This window comes from Tauraco erythrolophus, chromosome 3, assembly GCF_009769465.1.
Source record: "Tauraco erythrolophus isolate bTauEry1 chromosome 3, bTauEry1.pri, whole genome shotgun sequence".
Classification (NCBI taxonomy): domain Eukaryota; kingdom Metazoa; phylum Chordata; class Aves; order Musophagiformes; family Musophagidae; genus Tauraco; species Tauraco erythrolophus.
In genome coordinates this window covers 46,644,527-46,666,043 of record NC_141467.1, presented here as the reverse complement: position 1 = coordinate 46,666,043, position 21,517 = coordinate 46,644,527, and the positions used below count along the sequence as shown (strand labels likewise).

At 42.2% G+C, this 21,517-nt stretch overlaps 1 protein-coding gene across 3 annotated transcripts in view; it reads right to left on the bottom strand.

The window, feature by feature from the left end:
- The window catches only part of PIEZO2 (piezo type mechanosensitive ion channel component 2), a 319,421-nt gene extending 303,449 nt beyond the window's left edge, over positions 1-15,972 (bottom strand). For all 3 annotated transcript variants that reach the window (XM_086609198.1, XM_086609196.1, XM_086609197.1), the window contains exon 1: positions 15,909-15,972. In XM_086609198.1, coding sequence (XP_086465324.1) covers positions 15,909-15,972 — 64 coding nt within the window. The remainder of the gene's footprint in view (positions 1-15,908) is intronic.
- Positions 15,973-21,517: the final 5,545 nt, after the last annotated feature.

Genomic DNA, 21,517 nt, shown 5'->3' with positions numbered 1-21,517 from the left:
CCAGAAAGCCAGCTGTATCCTGGGCTTTATCAAAAGTAGTGTGGCCAGCAGGTCAAGGGAGGCGATTCTGCCCCTCTACTCTGCTCTCGTGAGACCCCACCTGGAATACTGCATTCAGCTCTGGAGTCCCCAGCATAAGAAGGACATAGACCTATTGAAATGGCTCCAGAGGAGGGCCACAAAGATGATCCAAGGACTGGAGCACCTCTCCTGTGAAGACAGGCTGAGAGAGTTGGGATTGTTCAGCCTGGAGAAGAGAAGGCACCAAGCAGACCTAGTTCTAGCAGTCTTCCAGTACCTGAAGGGGGCCTACAGGAAAGCTGGAGAGGGACTTATTGCAAGGACATGTAGTGATAGGACAAGGGGCAATGGCTCTAAAGTGAAAGAGGGTAGATTTAGATTAGATATAAGGAAGAAATTTTTTACAATGAGGGTGATGAAACACTGGCACAGGTTACCCAGAGAAGTTGTGAATGCCCCATCCCTGGAGGTGTTGAAGGCCAGGTTGGATGGGGCTTTGAGCAACCTGATCTAGTGGAAGGTGTCCCTCCCCATGGAAGGGGGGTTGGAACTAGATCATCTTTAAGGTCCCTTCCAACCTAAACCATTCTATGGCTCTATGTTACAGCCTGTCCTTGAAGGACAATGTTTTCTACCAGGATGTTGATAAAAAACATGAAATAAACAACTTCACCCTAATGTGCTAACAGCATCTCTGCGAACAACACTGATCGTATCTTCTCCTGTAGTTTTTGATTAACCCCTTCATGAAAGACTTTTTCCTTCTCTTCTGCCCAAGACTGCATTCCTAATGTCTCTTTCTCTGTTATTTGTGCATACTCATGACATCATTAATTTATTGACATCATTTGTGGTCTTACACTAACCACAGACTGCTACTGATGACTTTGAGACTCAATCTCAGGTATTTCTTATTTTAAGTGTAAGGAACAATCTAATTAGATACAAACATATCTTGAGAATGAAAGGAGTTACAAGCTGATGATTAGTTATCTCAAGTTACATAACATAGCAATAACAGCATTTCTTTCTAATTTTGTTTTACATCTTCCTCCGACTTACTCAACTTCGTTAAGATGAGATGCTGTGTTATATGTTATCTAACTCATGGAATAAAGACACCGGCCTTTCTAAGTAACCTTCTGGCACTGGCAGCACTTGTTCTTGGACAATTGCCTAGGGAATCATTATTGAGGTTGGGTTTTTTTTTTAAAAAAAGGAAAAATAAAAAAAGCCATTTCTATCATGCATTAAAGAATCTGCTGACCTGTCACATCTGAAAGGTGATGTTTTAAAATCAGTTAAAGAACCAATGTGCACCAATCCTGGCTACCAACATCAACATGTCTAAGAATAAAATTGTACCAATTCTAGTAGAAAAAAAAAATGTTACTAACAGAAAGAATTTCCTGAGCATATTTCAAATGTACCACCTCAAGGAAAAAAAAAAAAAAGAAAGAAAAAAGCTGTTATATGTGAAAATAACATATGTTTACCTTCATTTACCTTACTATTTTTAGTAGTAATACAAGTTTGTCAAATACTGTTCTTCAGTATGCTCCTTCTCCCCACCTATGTAAGATTTGACTCACTCCTTATACACAGGCATGGGATGCAAAAGGGAAACTTGTCAGGTCTTATTTACAAAAAGGATGGCCATGCCCAGGCAAGCATGATTCAGTAAATTACATGGAGTCTGGCAATTCTGAGAGTCAGGTGCATCATCTTTAGCTCTTTTTCTACACCCACATGCTAGGAGAGAGAGGTACACACAGTATTTGTTAGAATATCAGAAATATTTGAACATACAATCTTTATGAAACTCTAAAGCCAAAACTACCAATATTTCTAGACCACTTTTTAAAACATGCACTATCTTAGTATTTCCCTGTACATATAAATATACCTTTTAAATGTTCTCTATTTAGAAAAGAAAGTGGTCTCACAATAAAACATCAGTTTGAGCCACGGATGAAACAGGTTGCCAAATTAGGCAACCAAATGAGAAGAACAATCAAGTGTGATGCTGCTGCAATGATGTGCTCAGATGACATAGTACATATTTCATTTGTAGTGTTGCACGGGGGGTGGTGTTAATCTTTCAAAGAAAGGCAGGAACACCAGATGCAGACAGGGAAAAATGCAAATGCTAAGCTACAGGAAACATGAGGACATTTCCCACAGTTACGACAGTCAACAGCATAAATAGTCCTCAGAAAAGTCATCTGGGCAGCTACAAGTATACAACTGGTTATTGTTTTCCATGCTGAAATCATCTGTTACCTAAGGGCAGATGCGTACAGAACAGGAATAAAAACAGTCGCTGCATGAAACTTCTGGTATCAATAACTTGCCTTTTATCAAATGAAGGCTAGCTACGCTACACGCAATGAACAGTTCAGCTTTTCATATGGTTAAACTGAAACATCTCCTGTGATTTTTTTTCAGGATGAAAGAGAATTTCCAGTATACAGTGGGCTAACCCTCTAAAGGCAGCAGAGTTAACTAAACACTACAGTCAAAGAAATACATAAATCTTGCCATTTTCAGGCAAAAATTTGGAAATAATTCATTCTGCTGGATCTATAAACTCCCGTACAAGAGATTCTGTGAATGACTAGCACCAAGTGCTTCATGTATTCAAAATGCAAGCCAGCTTGCACTTTTAACTACTGCTAAAAGTGATTTGTCAATAGTACATGAGATGGAGATCATCTAGGAGAAAACAACGTAAGACAGAAACATTCGGAACTGATTTTTTGCTGTGGTTTTAAAACAAATTGGCTGTCAGTGATTTGCAGAATAATAAGAAATACTGACTAATTAAAAATATTCAAGTATGCAAGTATGATTGCTGGGAAAAAAAAATGCCAATAATTTACTGGCTAGTTAGACCCTTAGAGAATGACGACATTGGATAGTTCTCGGAATTGAGAAGAAATGGTGTAGGTCTTGCATCAGTTTATCATTCTGCTCATTGTAAGTCAGTGACAGATGACAGTGCCAATATTACAGAATAATATTCATTTATAACCAGCGCTTCCAGCTGAGAAACGCAAGATCAACTTTTTTGAGCCGCTGAATGCATATTGTATGTGTTACAACATAGCAAATCAGAACATGTCCTACAGATACTGGCTGTGGCTATGTCTTTTTTAAATTTATTTTTAAAACCAAGAATGGAAAATTGGACCCTCTGCAATTTGAGGTACCAGTGAGTTTAGAGAAAGACTGAAGAAATCACAGCAGGATTTCCAAGACCTGCTGCTATACAGTTCAGAACCAAAACCCAAAAGCCATAAGCAGGTCATCTTGAATAACATATTTAGGCATCTATTTTCATGTGAGGGGAGAGAGTGTAGGATTTACTATAAAGACTAAACACTTTGCTCCTTAAATCAAAACCAAGACAGAAAAAAAACAAGTTATGCTTGGGTACCAATGGCGACTGTTCAGATACAATATCCAACATCAATTTATTTTTACTTATGATCCTTTGATCACAGTTCAGAAGTTCTGGGTTGTTTTTTTCTTTTAAGGAACAATGAAATGGTCAATGTCTACTTTCACTTTCTCACACTCAAACAAGGTGAAAAAGTTTTCTATCAGTTCTCCCTTGTGGCAATTCACTGTAAGCTACAGGGCTGTACCAACAGCACCATAGCCAAGGGAATTGATTATTCCACTTTTCTCAAACCTCATTAAACCACATTTGAAATACTATATGCAATTTTGCGCCCCTCAGGACAAAAAATACGTTGATAGCCTTTAACAAGGCCAGGGGAGGGCCTCCAAGACAGTTGGAGCTGAAGCTTAAAGCCCCACAAGGAGAGGCTGCAGAACCAGGGCTTGTCCAGCCCCAAGACAAGACAGCTTTGGGGCACCTCACAGTAGCCCCTCAACACATAAGGGAGGTTACAGAAAAAACAGAGCCAGGCTCTTTACAAAGGTGAGTAATGAGAGACAATGACCACAAACTGAAGTCGAGAGGATGTAAGAAGAGGAAAGAAAAAAAAAAAACACCACACCAATCACTGTGAGGCTAACTAAGCACTGGAAGAGATTGTAGACCTCCACTCTCAGAGACTTTCAAAACCCAACAGGAAAAAGCCCTGAGCAATCACGTTTAAATTCAGTGTTGCACTGAGCAGGAGGATTGGAGAAGACCTCCTTAGGTGCCTTCTTCCAGCCTGGGATGTTACGAAGAGGGAAACACAGCGATATACCAGAGCCCATCCTGTAATTACCCCAGAAACCTTGCAGGGGAGCAGCCAACCTCAACTGCTTCAAAAGGATGTGTGAGAAACCCAAACTGAGTAACTATGGAATTACTCGCCCCACAGAAGAACATTATTCTTTCTCCTCAAAGCAAATGCTGTTTTCAGTGACTCAGCTATTTCTTCCTTTGTGTTTTTTTTTTTAAAAAAACTACTGCTCCATTCTTATTTCAGTGTATTTCAACAACAACTAACATGCATTAAGTATGCAGGCAGTACACTCTGGTACTGAGACTTTCTTGTTCCTTTCAGTTTGCAATATTGTGTAGCGTTGAACAATCATGCTGCTTTTCCATTTCAAGGGCAACAGGAAAGCAGCTTCCTCTGCCGGGGAAAGAAACAAATGGAATTCCTTGAAATACAGTAACAGAAAATACAGGCAGGAAATAACCTGACATCCTCCTCCTGCAATTCTAGCAATTCCAGCTGCTTCATCCTCTGGAGCAGACTATGATCATTTGGGACCTTCTGCCATTTCCTTACTATTGCCAGCATAGCTCATCACTGACCAGCTAAGTTGTAGGAAAACAAGATTTGTGTATTACCTCTTTTCAACATTTTAATGTGGAATTCTCCACAGGAAGAGGTAAACTGTTCAATGCTTAGGTCAATCCTCATCTCTAGACTCTGAAAATGGCACAGTGCGGTTGTCTTACACCCCTCAGTATTTCTTCATGCTGTGACAAAATTGTAGATATCAGGAATGGCTTACTGAGGCTGCCAGAAGTTGACAGTGCTTTATTTCATATAAGTTTATTGCATCTAAACCCATTTTTTTGCTTAAAATCACAGTGATACAGTAAACTGCAAGAACCTGCTAAAAACACATAAAAAGAGTATGTTTACCTTTGCTTTCAGCAAATTAACAAGAAACATATTTATAAAGGACTTTGAGCAACTGTGATGCTGTATTTGCAGATGACAATGCAAAACTATGATGAACAGGTTTTGATGTTTATGTACGCTAAAGGGGATGATGATTGAGTCTGTTGACTCAGTTCAGTAAGAACAAATGGCTGACAGGTTAAACACCAAAGCAGGTTATTTTAAGATACGTTATATCAATAAATTGTATATATACACAGTATTCCTTCTATTTTGCCTCAGATTTGGGACTTCTCTCATGACAAAGGCATCACTTGAAGAAAACTGTTGGAAAATACATGTGACTGAATACTAATACTTCTAAATATTACAAGGCCCATCATTAGAGCAACCAGCCATTAAATAAAGAGATGAAGTCAATTACTGGATTTATTTCAAAAGGAGCTAGGAGTAAAGTTAAGTCTTGTGTGATACAGAGTAAATACGACTTGTGTGGCTGGCTAGGTTTTTCCCCTCCATCCATTGTGTTTTCTGTGCTGTATCTTAGGGAATATGACGGTCGTTTCATCTGAGAGTAAGGAAACAGTGAAGCTGTGAGGTGAGCTGTACAACCTGTCATGCTAACAAGCATGGCAGTTGGCTCCCATAAGAAAGACTTTCGAACACAACTTCACACCAAAGAAACGGCAGGCTCCTCTTCAAGAGCAAGAAGAGAAATGTATTTTTATAGTAATATGGCCATGTACACTTTTGCCCAAAAAAAGATCAAAGGTCCTGACTAATGTTCCATATGTTAAGAAGCACATGAAATCTTAGCAAAATAAAGATGTCACATTAGGCAAGAAGGAGAAGCTCATTTATCATAGAAGTAAATCACAGAGTTCTCCTAATCAGCAAATGTATGAAAATGGTTAATAAAACATCTTTAAAACCATAGGAGAGGCTTTTGTTCTGTTCCATTAGAAGAAACCTGACCAGACTTCAGAAGAAAACAACCAACAAGGTCAGAGAAAACGCAACATCGAACACTATATACAGGTTCATCAGAAGAAACATAGTAAAAAGAATGAACTACGGACATTATGGTCTTTCCAGTTGAAACATATTTTCACAAAGAGACAAATAAACTCAGTACCACACTGAGTTGGGTTTTTTTTTTTGCTTAATTATACACTGAAATGATGGAAGAAAGTGCTAAACTTGACTATCTTTACCAGAAATTTTGTTTTTCAGAACAGAGGAATGGTGTTTTAGCCCAAGCTTTTTTTTAAAAAAAAAGCTGCATATTGATTTATTTTCAATTTAGAGAAAATAATCTATGGAAATTGTATTTATTATATACATAGCACTATACTGCAAATATACATGCCTAGCATTTAGCTAACAAATAAGAGACACCAGTCATGTTTCACGGATCTTTGTTCTCCAAACTGAAAAGTAATTTGATGTGTGTTAAATGTCTAGAGAATAAAGAAAGAAGAGGAAGAATCAAAAAGACCACGCAGCTTCTCTGGCTGGTGGCACATGTATCACAACAGAATTTCTTTGACCCGCAGCATGACAACCTGAAGAAAGCAATTTTATAATCTAGCACTTAGATAAGGTGTAAATAATTCTCTATGAATTTCTACACAAAAGCATAGTTATTGTCATCAAAGAAAACACTGATGTTACCAATGACTCATGAAAAAAGTAGAAAGCAATTATAAATTCATGCTTGCAACTGAAAGGGCATTCCTTCCAAAAGGATGTCCTGCAATACATACGTCCCAGAAAGTAATGTGGTCTCTGACGTAAGTTCTAAAAGGTTAAAAAACGTAGTTTCTTTTCATCTTGCAGAAGGGGATGCAAGCATGTATCTTTGTCAAAAAAAAAAAAAAATCAGCATTATTAAGGAATATAACAGGACAGGTCTTTAAAATTCTAAGCACTGACCAAAGGACTGATGAACTGAAATACGTTTTAGTAATCACATTACAGCTATGAATACTGTCGAACAATATTCTCATAGAAGTAGGCCAACAAAATGACAACATGAGCTAATATTTATTTACGGCAGTAAAAGTTTTCAACATAAATCAGGATTTGTGAAGACAAATTTCCCTCACTTGCCTTTGGCTTATGAATTAATCTATTTTCAGTGACCAGGAAACTGCTCTTCTGAGGGATGTCATAAAAAGCCACAAAGTAACAAGGGAAGAAAAACACAACACAAAACAGGTGCAGCCACTACACCAACATTTCGCATGTGCTAGACAGCTTCCAACATATGAGCATGTATTAAAACGAAATTCACAGTAAATGTCACTGTGCTGGTTTGCTAGAGATTAGCAGGTGATTTCCTAGACAAGCAAATGAACAATATCAGTGACACATAATGCTGCAATCAGCATCATGTTTTACAGTCGGAGATTTACCTATTTGGAGAAAAGCTTACTTTCGGATTACAAGGCGGGGGCGGTACACTGACTATCCGATATGTTTCACTGATCATTCCTTTCTCAGCCTTTGCAAAAGCTATCTGTATTTAACAAAAGCTAAAGATTAAACAAATACTTGCAACTTGTAAGGCTTCTTGCTAGCAGTCATGTATTCCAAAATTCCTCAAATTACCCCAGAGCTAATTTCTCTAATAGCACATCTTTTACCAAAAAAACATCACCATACAGACCACTGAATGGCATTAGCATGAAAAGACAGCAATTGTTGAGCATCTCTTTACCCATGCAAGGTTTGAGTATCCTTCAGCACAGTGAGAATCCAGAACACAACCCCTTAGCTGTTAAGGAAATAATTTTCCATCTCCCATGTAACTTCTGAACAAGGGGTAGAATTGACCCTCACTCTAATACCACTTAAACACTTCAGTTTTAAGTTAGGGTTCTGTCAAGCTACATTAACAAACTAGTGTCTTGGAAACAGTAGACAGAGTATGTAATGTCTGCAATCCTGTGCTTTATGGTATTTTGCCAAAAAGGGAGTGATTACTGTATCACTCACAAACACACAAAATCACTTCTTTTAAGTTTCACTTCATTTCCAAAAGAGCTTCCAAACTGAAGACTACATGAATAAGCCAGAGAAGAAGTGTTACGCTGCACTCTCTAATGATTAAATTACAAAAGTATAGCATCCTAAAACTCTTCATTTATGAGGGAATAGCAGATTTACACAATCCTCATCCCTTTCTCTTAAGAACTGGACAATTGATAGGAAACTCGGAGCTGTTAATTTCTACAGTTAATCTTAACGGTTGATTTTATGCCTTGCAAATGTTATTCTAAAGTGTTAGAGTAAATAGAACACTAGACTGTTGTTGATTTAAGTGATTATACAAATTTTTTCCCATCCAAAGGATTATTTACTAAGGCAACAAACTGAAAATGAATTAAAGAGTACTCCTTTTTATTCACAGTGGAGTTCACCAGTGGAATTCATTGCTACAGGATATTACCAAAGCTAATGTTGCAGCTTGGAATTAAAGATCTAAAAGAAATTAAGATACAGAATAGCAACCTTAATGTGACATTCAGGTTTTACAACTGCCTATTCGAGACAGGAAATGGACAGGTAAGATTCTCAAGAAAAGAAGAGAAGCACATTAATTCAACCACATCCTGAATGTAATGCATCAAAGGACAGGTTTCTAACAAACGCATCAAAAAAAAAAGATATTATATAATTCAACTTGTGGGCTTTTTTTCTTTTACATTCAAAATCTTAAGCTGGTTTATCTGACAAAATAACTTGCAGGATACCAGTTTCTCTCAGTACAAGAATCAGAGGACTCCATCACTCATATTCCTGCCAGCGACACCTGTGCTTTTTCTGAAAACTCATCTGCATTCTACCAGCTTCTGATCTGCTTAGCTTCAGAGATCTGTCAAGGTGACAGCATGAAGACCTGTGATCAGAGAAGTAATGTTACAGAAAACCTTTACCCTATAAAAAAAATCTGCATCGATTTAGTAACAAATATTGACCAATCTGCTGCAGCAGGAGGGACAAAAAAAAAAAAAATCCAAAGGATTTTACTAGCTTAGCGAGTCATACTTACAGTATCTTTAGAACTGCCTAAAGATATTACACAGACTTGTACGATCTACTTGACTACATAGACGTTTTCACTAATTAGCACTTGCTAACAACATTCTTCCAGACAGAAAGCAACCAGCCTGTTTCAAATAGTCTGCTTGTTAGAGTGCTGTAGTCCAAGAGGAGAAGTTCTTGAAGTGAAAGGTTATCCTCCAAAGAAGAGCTTCAGCTTCACAAAGGCTATCGTTTCAATGTGAAAAGAGAAATAGAAAGGGAGAGAGAGGAAAGAAACTGGAGTGTAAACATTCAGCAGCTTTACATATGAAAAAGGTTTTAATGTTATGAAGGGGGTGCATCATCTCAAGTCCCTCTCAGATAGGATCCATTTAACGATATTCCCTTTCAGAGAGTCTTTTTAGCAGTGCCAGTCATTCTGAAGTCAGTCTGCTTTTGCCAGCCCTTGCAACTCTGCTACTCCAACAAATATGCTGGTAAAGCTGCACTACGAAATTATTTTAGTCCTTCAATGGTTAAAACTTTTGCACTCCATCCCCCTAGCCTGCTGTTTTACAATTTTTGTCTCCCACATTTTTGGACTTTTTAGCAAATTACTTGAAATGAAAGAGCACCGTGGCTACACATGTACAAGTGCAATAACGGCACAATTCTCTGCCTTGATCTCCCTCAGAAACATCCCCAAAACAACAAGTTATCTGTTTCCAAAATACATACACTTCTGTCATTTCATTCTATGATCTGACAGCTCTGATGAAAAAAAAAAAAAAAAACAAAACAACAGAATACAGCTCAGTGTTGTAGCTGCAGTTTAAAAGACAGAAAGAAAATTGCACACGACACAACTTGCAATGGACACCCGTGAGCTCCGCCACTACCAATAAAAGTTGCAAATGCTTTCCAGTTCCTACAAGCCATCAGGCACGTTGTCCACTTTCTCCAAGTAACTCTCTCCAAGTCAGCTGCCTCCACTGAGTTCCATTCCTAAGCCCAATACTGTCTGTAGAACAAGTTACTTACCAGGCAATCCCTAAAGCTTGCAAATTCATAGGTTCTCTTTTTACCTCATCTTAACCATTAAGTGGATTCAAACCACTTAACAGAACGGTTAGGATAAATAAGTAGAGGTGGTGAGAACTTAAGGAGAGACATTTATATTCCCGTTTTTTGTGGGATGCATCTTTAAACAGAGTTTCCCAGCCTGCATGCTAGGGGAAAAGAAGACACAGTCAACCTGAGATGGCTATTAAGAGAGAGAGCACTGTGTTTGCAGGCGACTACTGCCTCCCCGCTCTCCCCAAAACACTCTTCTCTGGATCTTAATTGACCTAAGATGGAAGCTGCAGAGATACAAATTTTTTCTTGTGCACATTTGCTTTTTGTGCACAAGAAAATCTACCTCTGTGCCTACAAGCTTGGAAAATGTTGCTCCTGCAAGGCTGTATACATTTCTTCCCTTTGACACCTTTCACCTGCTCCTACCAAACTAGGCAAAACTTCCTTTAACAAAAGAAGCCAGATAAATTTCTAAAACATTTGGTGAGGGGAAGGAAACCTAACAGCCATTTTAGGATCTCTTGTGCAAACTGGCATCTAGGTTAATTTTTTTTTTTTTTTTTTTTAGCATGCTACCCATTAAGGGGTTCCTAGACTTCTTTTTTGCTATGACTAATATTTTTATGAGCGTTCTGGGACAACAACAGGGTTTTAAAATGTAATGGGAAGTCTATGAGAATCTCTCTCATGCTTTTCCCTACCATTCTTCTCAGTACATCATAATAAATATTCCCCAGTGTCACCATAATGACAACATCAAAAATAAAAAAAAAAAAAAAAAAATCAGCTTGATCTTTCTTTGCCGTTTTTTCAGTAACTGGCCAATTTTTAGGCATAATAAGCAGCACTCTCACTTATTTGTTTCAACTTTAAAAATATGTCAGAGTTTTTTAATATGTATGTATACATACCCACCCATATACATATACTGTCTCGTGCAACATCACTATGCAAATTACCCTCTAGTCTGAACAGTCCTGCATCACAACTTGCTTTGTCACCACCATGACATCACCTGTACAGACTGCCACATAAAAATCATTCAGTAGCCTGAAAATTGCAACACAACATCAACACAAAGTCCACAGACTTGCCTTAATATTACAGAGTTGTCCAACTTATTCTATCTATAGAAAATGTGAATAGTAATAATTCAAAGCATCAAAACATATAAGGAGGTATTGGATTCTGAAATACTTTTTAAAATACATAATTTTAACAGCATTTTAGTACCTGCTAATGTAGCAATTCAGATATTTCCCCTCCAAAGTTTCCATCAATACTTGTTAATTTGGGGGTAGAAGTCAAAGAGCACCCAAGCATGCTGGAATCCACCTTTTCCTTCCAAGAAAGAACAAGGACTGCGGTCCTGTTGAGGTACTTCCAACAATTTAATATACATGGTTTTGAAAATACTGTGTATGCTTTAAAAAATATTCTCTGTAACACATCATTTATATCCTGAAGAGATGATCATTCTGATTCATTCAATATCATTCTGATGAATCACGGTCACCGAAAGGAGAAATAAAAGCAATTCCCACTATTTACCGGGAGTTCAAAGATTTGGCTTGAAGAAACAAGTCAAAACTTCCAGCTAACATCTGAACTCTGTTACCTACAAAAACTCTGAAGTATTTTCTTTTTACCTGCCATAACTTACCAAACACTGATACCTGTGCTCCTCCCCTCAAAACAAACAAACAAACAACTTTCTAGAAGCTCCTAGAATTCTTACTTCATCTGGGTCAAAATTCCTGAGCTCAGAAAGCAACTGTAATGTCTCGGAAGTACTTGGGCCAGGCATCTAGCTCACCAAAGCTGATTTGCTGATAACATGCCGTCCAGCAGCATCAGTCAAAAACCAGAGAAAGCTGTTTTCTCTAAGCATTTTTATTCCCAGCACCCCATTTGATATCATATTTTGCTTAAAAGAAAACTAATGAATTGTGTGTGAAGTAAAACAATTGGAAGCAGAATAATTAAAAATTGTTATGAAGAGATGTAAACCGCAACTTTGTGGTTCAAGTCTTTATAAACCAAAGAAAGCAATTAGCAAAAGGTTGTTCCAATGCTTTACTTCAGAGAGACAAATTCCGTTTTGCATGTTTCAAGTTCATATGCGTAACATAAAAAGACACGTTCATGCGAGGCTCAAGCTTCAAAAAACAAAACACAAAAAGCCCACTTCCTACCACCAGTGCCAAAAGCTCCCTGTCCTCCATTTTATTATTTGTTTTTTCAGCATCATACTACTAAGATACAGGAAAATATCACATAGCAGTAATCTCACTAAAAAAAAAAAAAAAACACACCCACAAGAACAGATCCAATTCTCTCTTTCTCATGTCAGAAAGCAGTACTTTATGTGCAGGGGAGTTTCACATTACTGTGAGTTATCATTTCAGTTCCAGGTTTGCATCAGACTGAACATAAGATTTTATCATGAAAATAACATGATGGTGGATCAACTTTGAAGTCTTAGCCTACAATCAGCTTTTCAATCTCCAAAGTCCTTCATTTTGTGCATGTTAAATTTCCTGTCTTCAGCAGACACTCAAGATAGGTCATTCTTGAGCTCTAAATAGATACACCTGGGCTTACCTGCACAAGATCACTCTTTAGTGCTACAGATCTGATCCTAAAAAATTCCTATAAGGGATTGTGTTTTCTCAGTTACATGGTACTAATAAACGCTTGGAAAGTATTTTATACCAGCAAAGACAACTAGCATTAGTATTTAATTTTACTTACTTTTAAAACAAAGTATTTAAAGTATTAAGGATTTAAAGCATTAGGCATTTTTAAAGTATTTAAAGAACCCTCTTTCAGCTCTGCAGGTGTGTTATTTTTAACGAGTGTGCCACAGCTGCTGTTGCCCACCGGGCACCTCGTCAGGGCTCTCCAACCTAGTTACTTTCTACTCTTAGAAACAGAAAAGCAAATTATACCACAATAAGAAACTACAGTAATCTAGCATTTTAAAATCACACACGCACGGATTCTGAAACAAAAGAACTCCGTATTTCCACCTTTTTGGCACAGCCAGACACATTCACTGCCCAGACAGGGGTAGGAGACACAAGGCATCACTCTGCACAGTGAGTCCTCGTGGCAGCTTTTCAGCTGCGGATGTAGCCTCACCGTAAGTCATACAAAAACCCATCACTCTGATATATGAACTCTAAAAAGCCTTTTTCCAGAAGCCCACAAAACACTGCCTTGATGCTTTGGAAATGAGGAGAGCATTGGCTCAGGGATAACTCAGGTGCAGATGCAAGAGTGGAGAAGTAAAGCAGGCTGAACTAGGTTTCACGTTAGTGAGGACTCCGCTAACAGCTTGTTAAAGGGGAAAAGAATAACACCTACAGACACAGTAAATTAAGGTAAGAGAAAGGCTGTTTGTCCATTTACTGATTCCTCTCTCGAATCCAACCGAACGGGATCACTAGGTCCAAAACCAAAAGCTCCGCAGTGAGATTTTTTTTTTCATACTCAAGACGGGAAGTCCCTCCTTCAGGTTTTATATTTCAATTAATCTTCAGATGAATATGATTTACAACCATAAGCAATTCATGACAACATCAGTTCTCATCTGTGTTGGTATTACTGCAATGCGAAAGTACCTCTGCATTACTGAACATTAGGAATCGGGACGGCAAAACAATTTTATCTGAACTTGTTTTAATACAGAAAGAGTTTGGCAAGAACCAGAGTAAGCATCTGAAAGAACACCACCTCCGCTATTTTAATATCACTGCTAGATATTATGTTATTAGGAGTCATACAAACAAATTTCACCTGAACACAACTTATCTTCTAGGATCTTTCCTTCTCCCTACGCGTCTTTCCAGCAAATTCATCCTCATCCACAACCCAATCATCTTTCAGAAGAAAATATGGATGGGGCCCAACAGGTTTCAAACAGGGGGTGCCCTATGCCCAGCCTCAGCATTGGCAAAACCTGCCTGGCATCACCACCCCTTGGCCTCGAAGGCCACTCACCGCCTGCCCCATCTACCACCAACCAGTTCCTCCGCACACCATCCACCAAGGCACTGACACCCAGTCTCTCAGGGACAGCCTCAAAGCAGGCAGGGACCCCTCACCTCCTGCCTTGGGCCTGGGGAACCGTGGCCTCCCAAGCCCCAGTGGTGGCCACCAAGCACAAGGTCAGCCACCTGTATGCAGGCCACAGGCTTTGGAAAGGGCAGAAAGTGGGTGCAGGTGCTTGTGGCAGGCTGGAAAGCTGCCTCCATCTCACCCTTCGTACAACCCCACTGACAGCAGCCACCACGCCACCGCCTCAGGCAAAGAGATGGGGAAAAAAAGCACATTTTCACTCCCAGTCCATGAAAGCAAGGGGGGGATGCACACTGCCAGGCACCAGGGAGAGACCTGGGTCCTGCATCCCTCCGGCAGGGCTGAGGATGAGGTCGGCATCGGGCTTCTCCTGAAGGAGAAGTGCGAGGCAGTGGAAGGCACCTGGAGCAAAAGCACGGGTGGAAGGAAGATGCTAAGATCGAGAGGCGGTGGCCAGGCCACCGCGGGGCTCCTCAAGGGCAAAGCCCCGGACAGGCTGCGTGTTTCGGAAGGCCGCTGGGCAGCCCGGTCCCAGGGCGCCGGAGAGGCGGCGCGGAGAGCGGCGGCTGAGGGGGCCGCCTCCGCGCCGCTCCGCGCCGCCGGGAAGGGGCTGGCGGCGGCCGGGACCAGCCCGGGAGCCCCGCGGCGGCCGCGCAACGTACGGCCGGCACCGCTCCGCCGCCCGCGGAAGATGCGCGGCGCGGGGCTGACCGCCGAGGGTGCGGTGGGCACTGTACCCGGCCCCGCTTTCCCTCCTCCCGCCCCGCAGCCCCCCGCCGCCCGGGCGGGCACCAGCCCCAGGCGCGGCCGCCTGGCCAAGCCGCCATCCGTAACCAGGGCTTTCGAGGCGAGGCCGTCGTCCTACACATCTAACGAGTAATCGTTGCTTATTCGGAGTTTTATTTTCAAATTGTGCGGAAGGCACGGATTAATATTAACATATTCACCCATGGCCGGACACTGCAGTTCTCCATCCAAAAATAATTCGTTTCTTGGACGGCCGCCTGCTCAGTCCCGCGACTTAACACACTGAAATTTCTCTCTCTCTCTCTCAAAAAAAAAAAAAAAAAAAAAAAAAAAAAAGAGAGAGAAACGTCCCTCCTGGAAGCCTCCGTGAATTAGAAAATTGCTCCTTCTGAAAGACGCTCACCCGCCGCTTTCACAAAGTACCCCCGAAACCCTCACAGGCAGATGAGCCAGACCGGGTGGAGGGCGAGCACCGAATCCTCCTCTCTCTCACGCCTTCCCCGAGGATGCGGGGCACCGGAGCAGGCAGCAATTTTTTTCCGAGTGAAGAGCCGCGGAGCCGGTGCTGCGGCAGCAAGCAGAGCCCCGCCACACGTGCGAGCTCCGCACCCCCGGGCGGACGGCAACAAAAAATTATTACTAATAATAACAACGAATATGTAAGAAATAAGGGGTGAGCTGCCAAGTTCAAAGTTTCTTGGGAAAATAGCGGAATGCGGGAGCAGCCGCGAGGAAGGAGAACAGAGCATCATCCCCCCAAGTCGCCGGCCCCAGCGGGCAGCGAGGACGGTCCCGCGGCCCCGGGACGCGCACCCGCCCGGCAACCCACCGACGGACGGAGGGACGTACCGGCAGTCAGGCACACGGGCAGGAGCAGCCGGAAGGTGAGCCCGCACACCACCTCGGTGGCCATCGCGGCGGGGCGGGGGTCGCGGCCAGCCGGCAGGAGAGCCATCCCTCTCTGCGCGCCACCGCCGCTCCTAGGTCCGCCCGTGCGCGGAGCCGCCGCGGCGGCGGAGCATCGCCCGTCCCCTCCTCGCCTCGCCTCAGCCGCGCCGCCTCACGCCTCCCGCCGCATCCCGGCGGCAGCCCATGCAACCAGCGCCGCGCCGCACCCCCGGCCCGGGGCACGCACACGCCCGCCCCCTCGGGGCTCCCCCTCACCCCCGCCCGCCGCCCCGACGGCGCGGGCCCAGCCGGCGGCACCCCACGGCGCGCCCCGCGCCGCGCAATGAAACTTCCCCGCGCCCCGCCCCGACGGGGCCGGGGCCGGGACCGCCCCTGCCCCGGCCCCTGCCCCCGCCCCGCCGCCTGCGCGCCCCCTCCGCGCCGCCGGGACCGTCCGGCCACCCCCCAGCTGGCTCCGGTCTGCACTTGAAACTTTTATGGTTTTCCTTAACGCTTCTTTTTTTGTGTGTGTTGGTTTGGGGTTTTTTTCACTGTAATTCTTTTTTACTCGATTTTTTTTTTTTACTTAATTTTTTGTTGTTCTGTGTTTGTTTGTTGTTTTTTTTCTCTTGAGTAGGGGAGCAGTTTTCTCTAGTTTTTTCGTTTCCCACCCCGGGTTTCAGCAGCGTGCTCAGGTCCACAAGAAAATTGTCGCCTGGAAAAAAAAAAAAAAACGGATCTGCGGTCGCTGGAATGTGTTTGACTTTTCTGGAAAGCTTTTTACCCTTTAAAATACGGGGCTGGTTAGAAAGTGCTGTGGGTTTAAAGGGGCAGCTTCAGGGTTTAGCCAGCGTGTCCCTGTGTGTGCGCCGAATAAACCTAATAGCTGGGGTTCAAGTAGCGATGCTGTAAAGTAGAAACCTACTAATGGTGTTATTAACACAGGTAAAAGCCCGTTTAATCTTCAGAAATATATTGCAGTCCCTCGCACTTAAACGAGGCAAATTTAGACAGAACATCCTATTCATGAGGACAGTGCTGGAAAGAACCCCTTGCTGTCCTGTGAGATCTGGAGTAGGAGAAAGCGGGAGCAGTGACCCTGTGGTCCTTAACATAAGTTCTCAGCGCTTTTTCCTGGCGAAGGACCTCATCCAGTCTTACTTCAAATCTAAAAAGTCTTAGATTTGTTCTTGAAGTCTGGGCTCTTTGACTCCTATGATTACTTAAGCATCCTTTGCTTTTCTCTGCTATTTTAAAAAAATATTTTCATGTCCTTTTTGCGGAGAAAAATGTTTAGAAACATGAGTGTGACTCAGGAAAATACAAAGGGTTTTTTAGAGAAAAAAGAAAAACTTTGTGTTTTAGAAGTTGAAATGATATAGTATAGAGTCATGTGGACATTTGATTTTTGTTTTACAAATAATGGCAATTATTCAGATATTCAAATATTGTCTAACAGGCTAACTGACTCGCATACAAGTATCTTTGGAAAGTAAAGAACTCCAGACTTACCTATATGGAAGCGCTCAGGAAAGCTAAGAAAAATCAACTACAGACGCTAATTCAACGTGCCTAACGGGACCATTAAAAGGCTACCCCCGTATCACGAAGATCCCAAGCCTCCTCTGAAGAGGTACAGTCATTTCACACTCAGACATGAGTGTGCGCGTGGAGTTTAAACATAATCTCTGTCTGCATTAACAGAGATTGTAATGAAGCCCTGTCCCAGCAGGATGAATGCGACACCTTAACTCAGCGGCGGGGCACAGTCCGGGAACATCGCTCCCTCCCTTCCCATGTTCAGGCCCAGTGCAGCTCACCGGGACACCTTGACACGGAACCAAGCCTGGATATTTGATTCTCAGTCTTCTGGCACCAGCTTCTGGGCCCTCCGGTCTTTGTGAATATGCCTCGTGATAGCATCTGTGGATGGTAAAGCACTAGGACCAAGTAGCACTTAATCTGCGAAGTGTCTCATCAGCCCATGGTACAGTCAACCCTAGGATTGTTTTAAGACCACAGGATCTGTCTCAAAAACTCAGAGTTACTAAGGAAGTTCTCCTTGCCTTAGAGGCTACAAAGCAAGCCGTTAATAGGAGTATTCTGTATGTGTAGGATACATGCAAAGCTGAACTATTCTGTGCACTTTGGCAGCACATTTTCAGATATTGATCGGGCTTTTTTATTCAGTCGTTCGGATTCACTAAAGCAAGGATAAAGTATTTATTACTTTTATAGTACAGTTACCAAATTGTTTGCTTCCTGAAGCACTGGTTTTATTCTAATGTTTGGGAAATAATTAGCCAGTTTTCAATACTTACCGTTCACAAGGTATGAAAAGCGAAGTTAAAATAGGTGTATTGAGTGCCTCATTCCCGTCTGAGAAACTGCTCATCTACTGCAATATCTATGCAGCCGCAGTGCCACCTTTTGGCTAAAAAATCTTTCGCGTAAATGACAACATTTCTTCCCCACAGCTGCCGGGAGTTAACTGTTTGCATACACATAATTTTGAGAGAATGACAAGATATCCATTGTCCAACCATACCTCAGTAGTGGTAAGACGTACAAAAAATATACGAAGGCCTTACCATGAAACGTGTACAACTTCTAGAGTTCGGCTGTTGGCAGGAACGGTAAATGCATTAACCTGAAAATTAGAGAAGTGCTATTAGCCAGCATGGAAGCAATAAAGCATAGGGCTCCAACTAAAATAGGTAAAACAGGAGAAACTGAAGGGGAAAAGTGTCTGCTGAATTAAATTTACATAATAAAGAACAACATCTAGAGGATAGTCAGGAGTTTATTTAGCTAATACCAGTTTTGCAAGTGACATAAAAAGCAATTTGAATATAAAGCAGGCGGGCTGCTTCTTCCCTAAGGACATACAACTTAGTGAAAGAGCACTGTGAGTCACGCAGTTTTTCTCTTTCCCTCTGCAAACCAGAGGGAATTGCCAGGCTAGGCAAGTCTCACAGCACACAGTAAACGTGCTCACAGTAGAGCTCACCACCTACCAGCATTTCTTTACCCTCTTTTCAACCACCGGGATCTCAGATCCTCATCACCAGGTGTTTAGCATCTACCTTAGGTGAAAACATTTTAGCAGCAGGGAGGCTGAGGAAGCCTTAATGAAGAGAGGGAAGAAGAACTTACATTTATAAAAGAACAAACTTCAGCTGTGAAGAGAATTGCTCCACCACACCTTGTTGCCTTTCCTGTAGAAACAACTTGGGAGAATCTCGGAAAAACGTTGTCCCTCCTTCATTCAATATGCAAAATCAGTTGCAGTGAAGAGAGTTCACAGGCCAAGAGAGTTACTGGGGGGAAAAAAGCTCAGAATATGTTGTGTCACCAATTCTATTAGGTAGAACATAATCAATTAGAATTGCTGATTGAAATTAAGTGTATTGAGCTGACTGACTGTCCAAAATAGCGCTGTTCAGAAACATCTTCTTCTTGTCTCAGCTATCTTATTTGTTTGACTGTTTGAATTATGAACTCGTGGCATTTTGCTAACATCCACAGACCAGGATGACATAAACAAGGGCTTGTATGCATAAATATCTATGCATACATATATGTTTATTTACATGCTTACACAATCCATACAGTAGGTGAGCTTCATAAACAAGTGCTAAACTAGCTGAAGAAATTAACCTCCCCTATACAAAGAAGCAGCACAGCATTAAATCCCATTGAGAAGCAGGAGAAGTTACTGAAGCCTTTTCAGGGCAATCACTGCTGTACAAAGCTGGTTTATAGTTGTTATTCCTACAATATGAGAGTCCTGCTTTGGGGACCCGTGGGGAAGGAAATGGTTTTAACATTTACAGTGATGATTAACTAGCGTGTTATGTCTCTTGATCCATGCTCCCTAAGACGACACGAAAACATCCTGCTCCTCTTACCTATTCCAGAAGCCGCTCTCCTGCTCAGCCCTGTCAACAGCTGGGGGAACAGCCTGCAGTGGCCCACCATGAGTCAAGCGACTCAGTTTTTCATCTCAGTTCACGTTCAGCTCTGACTGAAGCTGTTATTGTTCACTTCCAGCATGAAGTCAGCTAAACTTGAAAATAACATTCAAGTTCAGTTCTGGTTCAAGAAAAGTTAAAACAAAACAGTCCAAACTGATTTCTGGTTCAAGAGCCAGTTTAACTCCCCAGTACCAGCAGCAGTCAGTAACTGTTTAATCCTCTTAAATTATGAACTTGTCTTGCCTTACAATAAGGAAATTCATTCCACTCAAATGTGTGCTGAGTAGGCATCCTTAGAAACGTTCTGCCCCAGCAGAGAAGGAAAGTTTCCTAGGAGCCTCCAAATTCCCTCCATGCTTGATTTATCTTCCGTTCATTAATCCATAATTTCACCACTCATTTCAACTGAGTTAGAACTCGGCACAGGGTTTGCAGAAAACTTTCTAAACTCAGATGCATTACTAAAGGTCTGATTTTTTTCTCCTCCTAGCCTTTGGTAAGCTTAGAATCATAGAATCATTCAGGTTGGAAAAGACCTTAAGATCTTCAAGTCCAACCATTAACCCAGCACTGCCAAGTCCATCGCTAAACTATGTCCCTAAGCACCACATCTACACATCTTTTAAATACCTTCAGGGATTGTGACTCACCCACTTCCCTGGGCAGCCTGTTCCAATGCTTGACAACCCTTTGGGCAAAGAATTTTTTTCTAATATCCAATCTAAACCTCCTCTGGCATAACTCGAGGCCATTTCCTCTCATCCTATCACTTGTTACATAGGAAAATAAACCAACACCCACCCGGTTACAATCTCCTTTCTGGTAGTTGTAGAGAGCAATAAGGTCTCCCATCAGCCTTCTTTTTTTCCAGGCTAAAGAACCCCAGTTCCCTCCGCCACTCTTCATAAGTCTCGTGCTCTGGACCCTTCACCAGCTGTGTAACCCTTCTTTGGACGCACTCCAGCACCTCAATGTCTTTCTTATAGCAAGGGGTTCAAAACTGAACACAGTATTTGAGGTGCAGCCTCAGCAGTGCTGAGTACAGGGGGACGATCACTTCCCTAGTCCTGCTGGCCACACTATTTCTGATACAAGCCAGGATGCTGCTGGCCTTCTTGGCCACCTGGGCACACTGCAGGCTCATATTCAGCCATCTGTCAACCAACACCCCCAAGTCCTTTTCTACCAGGCAGCTTTCCAGCCACTCTTCCCCAGGCCTGTAGCATTGCATGGGGTTGTTGAGACACAAGTGCAGGATCCAGCACTTGGCCTTGTTGAACCTCATACAATTGGCCTCGGTCCATCAATCCAGCCTGTCCAGATCCCTCTGTAGATCCTTCCTACCCTCAAGGAGATCAGCACTCCCACGAGACTTGGTGTCATTTGCAAACTTCCTGAGGGTGCACTCAATTTCCTCCTCCAGATCATTGATAAAGATATTAAACAGAACTGGCCTCAACACTGAGCCCTGGAGAACACCACTTGTGACCAGCCATCAACTGGATTTAACTCCATTCATCACTGTTCTTTGGGCCCAGCCATACAACCAGTTTTCTACCCAGCATAGCGTATGACTGTCCAAGCCCTGAGCAG